General features: G+C 41.3%; 1 protein-coding gene and 2 long non-coding RNA genes across 3 annotated transcripts; all 3 read right to left on the bottom strand.

The window, feature by feature from the left end:
- Positions 1-1,700: 1,700 nt before the first annotated feature.
- LOC124658137 lies at positions 1,701-4,141 on the bottom strand. Its single transcript, XR_006989028.1, has 4 exons — positions 4,095-4,141; positions 3,414-4,010; positions 3,223-3,319; positions 1,701-3,119 (listed from the first exon to the last, which is right to left on the bottom strand). It is a non-coding gene; the product is annotated as an uncharacterized LOC124658137 (long non-coding RNA).
- A 31-nt stretch (positions 4,142-4,172) lies between these two features.
- On the bottom strand, positions 4,173-5,010 carry LOC124658138. The gene is made up of 3 exons (XR_006989029.1): positions 4,967-5,010; positions 4,556-4,609; positions 4,173-4,236 (listed from the first exon to the last, which is right to left on the bottom strand). It is a non-coding gene; the product is annotated as an uncharacterized LOC124658138 (long non-coding RNA).
- Positions 5,011-6,281: 1,271 nt separating this feature from the next.
- Positions 6,282-12,728, bottom strand: LOC124653346 (dystrophia myotonica WD repeat-containing protein-like). Its single transcript, XM_047192410.1, has 11 exons — positions 12,430-12,728; positions 11,601-11,915; positions 11,414-11,522; positions 11,223-11,325; positions 10,454-10,541; positions 10,289-10,372; positions 8,622-8,718; positions 8,443-8,530; positions 7,908-8,013; positions 7,721-7,813; positions 6,282-7,065 (listed from the first exon to the last, which is right to left on the bottom strand). Exons 1-11 carry the CDS (start codon positions 12,601-12,603, stop codon positions 6,634-6,636), a joined length of 1,689 nt encoding a protein of 562 aa, XP_047048366.1. The 5' UTR covers positions 12,604-12,728; the 3' UTR covers positions 6,282-6,633.
- Positions 12,729-12,809: the final 81 nt, after the last annotated feature.

Genomic DNA, 12,809 nt, shown 5'->3' with positions numbered 1-12,809 from the left:
GAATTGTTTCGATTGCGTGATCGCCTTCCAGATCATGTTCCAGCTTGAAAAAATAAAAAACTCTGAATTTTCGCTAGAGTTGCTCGGTTTCTTCCGATCCTCCCTAAACTCGCATCCATGTTGTATCGGCATGGAAAATGAGCACAAGTGAATATTGAACTTCAACATCCTACCCTTAAAAGGGAAAGCCCAGTAAGGAAAAAGCATACTGGAGCACTACCGAGAAAACTTGTAGATGTCATAACGGAATTAAAAATATAACACCTAATATATACAACCTTACAAAATGCAACAAAATGGATTATATATTTATTCAGTCCTTAGTGCCCTATTTATTTCTTAGTAGGACCCCAAATATATGCAGGCACACTTTGTCCAGTATAATTTGAACCACGTGGACTAATATAACTCTATATATATATATATATATATATATATATAAAACAGAGGTAAGCACGATGTAACAGTACGAATGCATCATAATACCTCAAATGGTGCTGCTACAAAGAAAAGACAGGAAACTCGTAAAGAACTACAATATCATTCAGAAAATGGAGTACAAAAGAAAAGCCTCATTTGGAAAGAAAAAAGTTAAACTGGTATAGACGTACGGCATGTAACTTTCTTTCTCTGGATTCTGTGACTTTTTGTAGGAAGTAGTAGAACAACTGCAGTAGCAGCAAAAAATAAATATTTAAGCTTGCAGACTTTTTTTAGGGAAGAGGCATACTGCTTTACAGAAGATGGTCATGGCTGTCTCCTTTTTCAAATTTAGATTTTGTGCTGCTTTCCTAACTGCCTCTCATATCCATCAACGGATACAATCGCTTCATTGACAACACGCAATGTCCTAAACAGGGTAAGAACGCCACATACATGGAATAGGCCATCAACTTTGCTGAACTAATGCATATCTGGAATAGAACCTAAATTATGCAGAGTATGGTAAATAACTTTCCTTGGTCCCGTTTACTTGTCTCTCTTCAATAAAGATATATGAAATTAGACCACTGACTTCAAATCTGACAAATGATTTCAGAAAATAGCAAGACCTTATGAAATAAACACATTCAGATATAACATCGGACAAAAGTCTGAATGTTCACAAAATTAACAGAAACATGAGCTCCAAAACAATCCAACACAAACATATTTTCCCTGGAGTTTACTCATATATTATCGATGATACCATGCACGGACAGGTCACAAAACAAAGCTAAGTTTCAGAAATAAACGAATTAGTATGTAGACAACAAAGCACACAAATAAATTCATTTCCCATGCATCCTACTTGATTTTTTTTCATCACCTCGGGTATACATAACAAATAATCTGGCATGCACAATACAACAGAACCGTCTGATAAAAATAACAAAAGAGAATATCTGGCATGCACAATGAAGAATGACAGAAGATACAAAAGCAACAGTTATGAAGTTTGGAGCTGCATACTTATTAAATTGGTTGACTTGTACTGTAAAATCTGGCACTTGGTCCCATATTATTTGCTATAGAAAACTGTCCCGGTTCATTTACTTAACATTTTCTTTTCCAACTGGAAGATTTTCTTAAAACTATGAAAGGCTACTAAAAGAATTGAAACAATGATTTGATCGGGTTCTTTACTTCCACAGGATGTGGTTTTTCTTGCAACGGGGATCTTCAGGCCACCACAAATAAGCCAAGATCCGATGCATGGATAAAATGACGGTCTAAGATCACTAATCCTACAACAGAATATGGTGACTTACACAGTGATACTACTACTGTTAATTGTTACTTACAGAAACACACTGAAACTTGATAGCCAGGTTAAGAAAAACTCTACAGTAAACGCAGTGCTAAATTTGGCAGTGCCTTATTACTACAGATTACAGAACAAGCCTCAGGTCCAAAAGCAACACTAATAACATCTTGCTGGTTCAAAAGCATGGACATATTGCTTGCGGGTTCAGATACACTCTGAATTCAGAAATATGCAATAAATTGCTTGTTTGTTAGAAAGCAAGACGAATTCAAAGTATGTCATAGAGCCCCAACTGATTAGTCTATAAATTTATTTCATCACCTGTTGAGAAGATTCTTTACCTCTTGTGATTCTGCTTGTGGCGCTGGGATGGCTTTGCTATGGATTTATCCATCTCAAGCTGAATATAAAGTAAACACTCGTGAGCAACTTGAGTTAACCATTTATTTTTCTTCTTTTGTTGATCATCTAAACCAAGACCTAACTCAGAACGCCCCAGAGGCGGAGGACAATGGCGAGCAGGGTGCGGACAACTCTTCTGGTATGTGTCCTAATAAATTCTAGGAATATCGTAATAGCCCAATTGATGCCTACAACAGTAACCTTCAGAGCATCAATGATACATAAAACCGGAAATGAGAATCAACCAATCATACATTATAGTTGCACTCCACAAGAGCAATCACCAACGTGATGCACTCAAGTACCAACATTAGTCTGACCAGCAAGAGAACTTATAACAGAAAACGGGAGAATCAGTAATACCTCAGCAAGACTTGATGTTTTAGTCTGTTTGTGGTGTGGTGTCTTGGATGGATCTGTTTTCACAGGACGACTTTGGGAACCAAAAAAATAAAAGAATAATCCTCTTCAAATAAAAGAATCAGTAATACCTCAGCAAGACTTAATGGTTTACATAGATACATGACCTTACATAGTGCGGATCTGTTTTCACAGGACGACTTTGGGAACCAAAAAAATAAAAGAATAATCCTCTTCAAATAACATGAGGACAATTGTACTGATTGATAGGTAGAGGGTTGTGCTACAGACCTGTAGGTGGACGTATTCTTTTGGGGCACTGCATAAAACCTGTTTGGCCAGTGTTTGTTATCAAAACTCAAACTCAATATGATAATGCTAACTGAATTCCCCGTATAGTTACTGAAATAGAGCACACGGCCACAATTTTCAGATCAAATGTAGTGATTGCTTACTGTCACTTACAGCTGCTGCAAGATCATCTTTGAGTTGAATGGTGAGTTCCTTCTTAATAAAGGTGGGAGATGCATGAATTGCATCCGGATCTGCAACTGGCATCATGTCCATTGTTTCCCCTTGACAAGGCAGTAATTGCTTTTGCAGCAGATTCCTGTAGCAGCTCAAATTAGCCCTTTAAATTGAATTTTCTATCATAGATCACAACGCAGAAGTTTCAATTTGCACACAAAATCCATAGCGACATGGTATTATACCTGAGAAAGATTATTTGTAGCATGTCTCAGACAATCACCAAAAATTTGACTGTCATCTTTTTGCACAACTCCGTTCAACCAATAATGGATCACAGATCTGGGACGAAATATAACACAAACCGCAAGGAATTCTCAAAGAAACTCAATGAAAAATAACCACAAAAAAGGAGAGAGAGAACTGACGAACTCACCGAACCACTCCGTCGGTCCACATCTTGCTTGCCTGCCTCCTCTAGCCATTTAAAGAAAAAATATTACCAAGGCTACTAAACCAATACATAGGGTCACACATTTAGCATAAGGCACACCACTTAGACATCTCAGAATTCATGAGAAAAAAGTAAATAGTTTTGCAAACAAATAAACAGAATGTAGGCATGTGCATTGTGTGATTTATCTAATTCTTAGTAAGCTCTTTGGGCAGGGTTCAAGCCTGAGAAGTCATAATATAGAATTGATCTGATAACCTGCATAGCCTGGTATCATCATTTAAAAAACAGTTCGAGATTATTTTGTTAAATAATGGAAGCCTTATTTGTGCATTTGAGCATACATATCCAAAGAAATCTTGGAATATATGTAACCAAAATATATCTTGCAGCCTCCATTTCCTCGCAGAGAATCGGAAAAAGAATATAACACCAGGCATGTCGGCCCCTAATCATGTTAAAATCAGTAACACCGCCACCAACTCATATCCAAAGAAATCTTGGAATATATGTAACCACATACCTGTGGGCAGTACGGACATGGCATGAGGGTGATGTCTTGATGACCCCGAGGCATGCCTAATATATTGGTAATGCACTGTTGACCAACCATATAGACAAGGTATACTCTAGAAATTAGTATGACATGACCAAATCGCTCACCTCATGAAGTAATCAGAGAATGCGTACTTAGAAGCCAAACCAATGGAAGCATCCATTGTTAAAGTTAAAATATTTGAGGAGGAAACTGAAACTTGTAAGTATATGTTGCACTAATCCATCAGCAGCAGCAGTGTAGTGGCACCTACAATTGAAAAATAGTAAGGCATGTAAATTTCTATTTGGTCTTTATCGTTATAAAGAGATAATTGTGGAACTGAGACATTTTCTTTATAGGCCTACGAGCATTGTCACAACTTTTGTGTTTTACCCATAGGTTTGGCAAAAATTAAGATACAATATTTCTAGAATTATAAATCAAATAGAATAAACAAGCAACATTGTGAGATGTTAGGCCTGAATATCAACATGAGAAATGATGTGAGCAAGACCTTCCCAGCTCAATTTTTTCCTATCTAATAGGTAGTAGGATGAAGAAAAATATAAGAAAAGTATCGTCATACCTCATCCATTGGCACAATCTAGCCGATCTGAGGCTGGCCACATAACCTATCAACCTGCACAAACTTTCATTATAAGAATCTAAATATTATCAGTCTTAGGACACCACACAAAAGCTATCTGAAATATGAGAACTTACAAATCAAGATGGAAATAAGGAGCTCAAATGACTAAATGAGAACTTCATTTGTTGAATAGGTTTATTTGGGCACGTAACTATCATTAGCTAGGGAGGCATTGCTACTTTGCTAGTCACATAATTGATAGGGGGATACAGTATACATGTAAGCCATTGTTTGCTATAGCTAAATTTCAGAAAAAGTTAACTATTGACAAGAATACATTACATGGATTAATCCTACTGTGAAACCTTACATCTTTTAGAAAAAGTAAATTATTGAGTAGAATATTACATGGATAAATCCTTCTGTCCAACCATATTGCCTTTTCACCAAACACCTTGTAGGCACAAATTATAAAGAGCTGCACAAACATAGATGAAAAGGGTTAGATCAAAAGAGAATAATAATGAAAGAGAGAGAGGACGAGGAGGAGGCAAATCAGTGGGGAAAATAGAACCAAGGACACGGGCAAACACATGCCCTAGCAAGAGCCAAACATGTGCTGAATCAACACCACATGAATGGCTCCACACATGCCGTCGAGGCGTCGTGGTGGGGAAGAGCCAGGCCGGCCGTTGGCCGCGGGCTGCCGGCGGAGACGACGTGCCGTCGGCGGTGCGGCGCACGGCGAGGGCCGTCTAGGCGTCGTGGTGCGGGCAGAGCCGGGCCGGCCGTTGGCCGCGGGCTGCCGGCGGAGACGACGTCGGCGGCGGCGCGGCGCACGGCGAGGGCCGCCGCCGCCTCCCGCAGCTCCCGCGCCGCCTCGGCCCGTGGCCGCCGCCTCGCTCCTCCGGAGCCGCACGCGTCGCCGTCGGCCATGTCTTCCGGCTGCGCCTTCCCGGCTCGGCGCGCGGGGTGGCATCCCGAGCGGGGAGAAGAGAAGGGCGTGGGGATTGGGGAATGGGGTGAGAGGCCACGCCGCGTATCTCCTTCCCCACGCCGATCGTCCTCGTCGCCGGGAGGAGCACGTGCTGCCCCGTCGCCATGGCAACCTTGGGTGGGCGGCGGCTAGAGGGGATTGGGGAGGAAACGCTCGGGACGGGATTGGAGACTCGCGGCTAGGGTTTTCTCGTTTGGATCCTCCTTTTTGTCTCACGTTAGCATCCTGTGCCTATTTTTGGCTGAGCTGTGACTACCCACAGTGACTGACGAGCGGACCCGGACGAAGGTGGGTCCCGAACGCAGCTGCAGGCGGGTAGATCATGGCCGTTGCATGGCTTTGCCTAGTGGGATTCTGCCCAGAATAAACGGCCAAGATGCACTTATGGAAAGATCCGATGGTGGAGAAGCTGAAATCGCTGTGAGAGCCCCATGGGGGTGCAACAATCATACCTTTAGATATCCAGTTGTTGGTTCTCTATGCATAGTCATGTCCGTGGGTAGCCAGCTATTTTACAAATAGAAATCCACACTCAAAAGTTCATATCAGCTTACATAACCAATTTGGGCGAATTCACAGTTGCTTTCAAATTAAGCTCATGTTTCCACTATATAATATACTAAACAGCACTGTATCCATTTGCTCACAAATTTACAGCACATTCAATAGCTAAACAGAATTAGTGTATTCAGAATATGTACGATACGGAGTCGATGCCAGAGTAAGTAACCCACCGACTAACAGTTTCGGTTACAAAGCATAAGATACCAGCAGCCAAGAGCGACATCCATTGCCTTTTGGTACATTGGGTAATATATAACATTAAACGTGTATTAGTTAACTCGGACTATACGTATATGTACAGGGGCTTGTTCTGTTATTCTTTTGTGCCACACAAGTGGCAGCCCTAGCATTGCTGTATACCAGTAACCAAGGAACATTTACAGCTATATTACTGCGCCTTCATCCCCAGCAGCCTCTTTTGAGTCCGTCTCATCAATCATTGTGTTAGTAAGAAATCGAGCCCACGGATGAACCAGGTTAACAAAGGGAAAGATGCCCAGAAAAGAAACACAGACTATGTCAGGAGAAGGGATGAAGGTTGCTTGAAGCTGGAACCGCTTGATTTATTCGAGGATGTGATTGCCCTATCCTTTGAAGCGGTATGGCTTAAAGCTAACTCGGAAGAATTCGGCCGTTGATTGCTTTCACCGTGGCCAGGTCTGGCCCAGATTTTGACTAGTCCCTCGCGGCAAATGGTGAGGATTGTTTCAGTGCTGAACGCCAGACCAGACAGGGGGTCCGTGTGTACGCGATGGGCAATAAGGGGTGAAAGCTTCGGCACGTGTCGCATTCTTGGAGACGGTTGAAGAATACCTGTTGGAGGGCATACATTGTCCCAGTGTGCAGAAGGGCTCCCACTGCCAAATGTTGGCGAACCACCTGAGGGATGGCGTAGCGGGACAACAATCTCATCCATTGCCAAATCCCACAGAAGCAATTGGGTATCCTAAGAGTATGAGATGGTGAAAATTTATGTCAGCAGTAAATAATGTCGGCAAAAAGAAAATCTAAGAAAACTAGGCCTATTTATCTGATAGTTATAATCAATCATATGCTAAGACATGAATTGATAACAGATCACCTAGTTCTAACAAAAGAAGATCTTCTAAACACAAATTATGATAAGGTAAAATAACATTAAATGGTTAAGTTCATCAACATCCATAGGAAATATTGGCATAAGTCAGAGTAAGAAAAAAGCATCTAACTACATAAGTAGTGTGATCAGTTTAATATCCTGCAGCTGCCATAAGCATAACACAGAAGCTTCGTAGAACAGCAGGAACATGCCAACAGTTCATTAGCCCCTTATCGCCGTATCCATCTCACCGTATCGGTGCTTCATAGAACAGCAGGAACATGCCAACAGTTCATTAACTGAAGGTCTCCCAAAAATCCAGTGAGCAAGAAACAAAATGAAAAGGTAAGTATTTTAAGGTTACTCCTAGACTTCACTTATGCTTGTATCTAGAAGTTACAAGATAAGCCATGCATGCATAGATTTTTTTATTAACGATGAGTATTGAGTAGTACATATTTTCAATATAATGGATATCCCATATAAGTTCAAGCTATAATTCAGCTGTACAAAATTCATATACCTGACCAACAGAACCAAAACGATACACAACATTTTCTTCTGTCCCATCAGAATTTGGTGGGGACCAATATGGATCAAAAGCAACTCCACTAACCTGTTAACAAAAAAATTACCCCTGTCCTCAAATAACAACTTTTGAAAGCAAACATTAAGATATTGAAAAAGTTGAGAGGAAATCAAACTAATACCCAAGAATTATGCCCTTCACCCCATGCAACAATCTTTCTGTTGTCCATGCTCCATACCTGAACAAGATCATCTTCGCCACCTGTCAATAGATATTTGCCATCTGAGCTGGAAAAGCAGACCACAGTCAAATTAGGTCAGAAAATGGGCCATACTCATTTCTGCATCATTCTCCATCGATCCACCAAAATAAATACTCATAATTGACAAACCCATAGAAATGTGGAAAAATTGAAGATAAAAAATCAGAGATCAGAGAACTCATAAGATGGTAGAGAGACACTTCAATGCATAGCTCACGGCCAACGGAATAAAGCAATACAATTGGTCTAATTTCACTTCCACACAGACATAAGTATATACAACACAGACATCAGTATATACAAAATTTAGAGTAACGTGGATAAACGTAAATAAAAAATAACTAGCTGGGCAGCCAACAGAAAATAATATAACCATAGAATTAACTAGGAGAAAACATGGCAATGAAGTTCGGAAAATATCAAATCATTCAAAGTGTGCATTCAATTAATGTACCTCCAGGTGCAACACAAAAGAGCACCATAATAACTTTTCCCACCGAATATTAGTTGTTCCTTTGAAAAGTCGAACACTCTCAAATAACCTACACATGGTTCATTGATGTTAGTCCAGCTAGCAATATAGAATGGAGGAGTACAAAAATTTGTAGTCTACGTCTAGGATAAAGAAAGTACCATCTCGCCCAACCGTTGCTAAGTATGCCCCATCTGGAGAAAAGGAAATTGCATTGATGGAACCATCGCAAACATGCCATCTAGCAATTGGGTTGCTCTGTAATGTTTTTGAGATAAGAGCAGCAATTTAGCGTCTGGGGATCAGGCGTTCCAATTTGCAAAAAAAAAACCGTAAATTTCATAATAAAATGTCCAACCAAATCTAAAATCATGGAAGAGCATGATTGATTGCTAGTTCTTTTAGTTTGACACTGGGGATTGAAATTCTACATGTTTACATATTTGTGTCTACTACATCCACAAACTTATCTTGTTTTCTTGGAACATTACAAAGCTCTCCTGGGCAGCACCTAATTTTCCTTTAGATATATTCAAGAGTAAAATACACCAGAGGTCCTTAAAGTATTGAAGGGGTGTCAAGTTAGTCCTAGTTGTACAAAAATGCATATCTGAGTCCTAAAAGTTTGTTAAGTGTGTCACCTCAAGTCTTACAGGGTTTGACCTGCCCATGTGGCATGTTGACTGGTGCCACGCAGACAATGTTTTTTGCAAAAAAGTACCTAATATATCCTATCTTCTAATTTTACTGACCCTGCTCCCTCCCCCCCCCTCTCTCAGGTCGACCAAGATCGCTGGAGACAAGTGCATACAGCCTCGTATCCACCCCATTCCTGACCTCCTGGGGATGCCTGTATCCCTGCTCTTTCATTTCTCTCCTCTCCCTGGGTCGCCGCTTCCCTGCGCTTTGGAGGACACACCTCTGGTTCATACCGCCGGCGTCACCATTCGGTGGTCTCGCGGCCAAGACCATGCTGAACCTGAGGACCTTGTCCAATTGCTCCGTCTAGTCATGCTGAGCGTGCACGTGGAGTTAATTGAGCATTCATTTTGTTTTCCGCCACCACAATCATGATTTTCCTTTAGATATATTCAATGATAATCATGGTCCCAGATTCTTTAAGAGAGAAACAAGCCCAAGAGCTTGATAGAAACTCATCTAACAAATGTTATGCAGCAAGAATCATTTGCAAGATATCAAAAACCATAGGTCAACGAGACTACTTCCCAGGTCCCAAGATTCACTGTTATATATGCAATCAGCTTACTGGTATGACGGTACCTGTTGCTCACCTATGCAGTAGAGTTCTTATTACAAAAGTAGATCTTAGAGATAAAAACTATTAACACTGTTTGCAGGTTGAGACTAGCAAGGGGAGACAGCTAGCTGATTCCATTTTGTTATTCCACACCCAGCATCTTAAATGGAAGAATAAAGAAAAACGAAGGACTAAATTAGCATGTCTACTCTTTGCACTTAAGCATACATTCGTAATCAGAATCTTATAAGGCATTTTTAATTGTGAACTCTCTTCTTCATTTCAGATTTGTCTGCACGGAGTTTTTGGCGAATTTATATTGGTAGTATCACTGTTTAGCCATTTGCATTTCTACCTCCGTATTTTGCGTAAGAAAGAACAAGGATGCTCATTGCATCAAGATATGTTCGACGTTAACAATGCTAGACTAATGTCGACAAACTATACTGTATGTAATAAGATGGCCAAACCACAGTTTCATGCCAACAAAGTTTCTTTCCTTAAAATAAATCAACTAACTTGAGCAAAATAATGTGCTTTAAGGAACCAATACTGAAATGCCTAAAATACCTTACTCGACTTTGCATGTGAAACCATCAACTGAGCTGGATCCTTTATAGCTGGAAATGTACACTCAGTGCTTCCATCTTTGGACTGAATGTAAAGAACATACATCAGTTCAAACATCAACCCGAATATTTATAAATGCGAAATTCCATTGCGATCATTGCTCACTTTATCATACACATACAAATTTCCATCAGAATGGCTAACAACAAAAATGCCTTCATGTTCCGGAACCCACGCAACAGACGTGCAACGGCTGCAAACATAAGTATTGAGAAGTCAATAGGAGAATTAACTAAAATAATAAGTGCGGATAAGCATCTTCAAGAACCAATATCCTAGCAGTGTTCTGCTTATAATACAGTCATGCCGACTCAAGTTAGAAGCCACCTACCCCGTCAAAATAATGCACTAAAATCTGATTTAAGAGAAATACAGCTCCAGGGCAACAAGTAGAAAATTATACGCCAAAGGGACACCAGGTGATGAACATACAAGGAAATCAGGTTGTTCTTCTGTCTCCAGAATATAGACCATTGCCTTACCATAGATTGCTGGAGTCAAATATTGCTCAAGTGTTGATGTGTTTCAATGTCCCAACCAGACTCTATCGTGTTTTAAATTCATTCAATGCTTTGGGAGTCCTTGTGAGGGAAGATAACTTTGCTAACTCCAAAAAAAAAAAAGAATTCCCATCTATCTGATACTTAAAAGCGATGTGACCAAATTGGAAAAAATTATGGGTTCTCGTGTCATCACATTATACCAGAGTGATGTATCTGTATCTACACATACTTGATGACATCTTACATGTTAAATCACAAGATAGTGAAACAAACAAGCAAGATGACGGTTTTCAGAGGAGATACTGATTCAAATCAGAAAGTGTCATATATGACATGGATGGCATGAATGAGTATTGAAAAATAAAACATGCCTGCTTATGTTCATTCCATCTTTATCACCCTTATTATAGTGTTGGGCTGCAACAGGCTTCCTCCCAGGTTCTTGTAACTGTTGCCTCAGCGACATTGAATAGACTGCATAATGGACGTGCAATAAAACCTATTATTATTATGCAAAGTCCATTTTGGAGTGGAAAATCAAGGTGACAAATACTGCACTAACCATCCCCTGATCCCATCCCAATTATCAAGTCATGCCCCTCCTTGGCCTCCGAGTCGAATGCGTGGTACAATGGGTTCGAGTTGGTAAAATGCATGCACTTTACGGGATCCTAGTAAAAGTAACCAGCTGGTCAGAACCAATCGTAAAACTTCGCTTTAGCATGCACCCAGTAAAAAAAATTAAAGACCTTGTCCTGGGAATTTAGGTCACTGATGAATAGTGTATCAGCAGAGTTGAAGATGATGTATGCACCCTTGCCATCATAGTTTGGTACAGCTTGCGATCCGCCAAGGCTTGTAGAAGTACCAAGGCTTCCTCCAATACGGCTTCCAGCTGACACAACCCGACTAACACCATTGCCCCCAACAAAGCTAAGTGCCCGGCCACCATTCCCGGTGCCCAGCAGCCTTGCTGCCGCCGATCGCATCCCACTGCTGGAGCTTGGTGTTGATGGTGCGGAGCCTTGGCCAGTCGACCTCTCCTTCAGGTATGCCACCGTCAACTGCCACAGCCCAAATCAACAATTAAACTTTGTTTTACAGCACTATAAAACAAGACTCCATAACTGCACAACAGGCAATCCAGTTTGGCCAATGAAGGCATAAGACATTACTACAAATAACAACAATGTGAAGTAATAGCACCAACATAATAAACTATATAAGTGAGAAGTAAGACGACTAAAATTAGTCAATTACAGTACTGCACAAAAGAGATATCTGCAACCGACACTAGAACTAATAGAGATTCCAACATAGCAACGAAGCGTTAATGATAACATCTCCAGCTATAAGCCAACAACATGAGCAGAAGGTGTGACGGGAAACTAACGCCGATCGAAGTCCTAGCAATGGAGCACCTAACACAATCCGATTTCACTTAAATACTAAACCAAAACTAATCGAAATATCAATAAAACTACAAACCCGCCGAGATGGTCGACGATAGCAACCCCAATTCCCCACGCCGAATTCCAACCTAGATCCCACAGTTCGCGCACCGGTGCCGACTGGTACCTGCGAGACGGTCTTCCCGCCGTGGTTGTAGTGAAGGACCGCGGCGGAGTGCGCCTTCTCGCACTGCAGCGTGTACCTCCCCTCGGGCGTCTTGAAGTAGGTCTTGAGCCCGGCAGACGCGCTGCCGCCCCCGGGCGCCGTCGCCGACGACGACGAATAAGACGACGCCGCCATGCCCCGTGCCGCCGCCTCCGCCCACTAAGTCCCCCTCGCGATCGCCTACCACAGTGCTTAGTCCTCCCCCGGGAGAGACGATGAGCGGTGGCTCGATTTGGGAGAAGAGACGAAGACGAAATAAACAAACAAAAAAACTATAGAGACTCTTTTTTGCCCGAGACACCCGATAGATATGGACCTGACCCGTTTGCCGTTTATCAAAG

Source organism: Lolium rigidum, chromosome 5 (genome assembly GCF_022539505.1).
Source record: "Lolium rigidum isolate FL_2022 chromosome 5, APGP_CSIRO_Lrig_0.1, whole genome shotgun sequence".
In the NCBI taxonomy this organism is placed as follows: domain Eukaryota; kingdom Viridiplantae; phylum Streptophyta; class Magnoliopsida; order Poales; family Poaceae; genus Lolium; species Lolium rigidum.
This window is presented reverse-complemented; position numbering and strand designations above follow the sequence as displayed.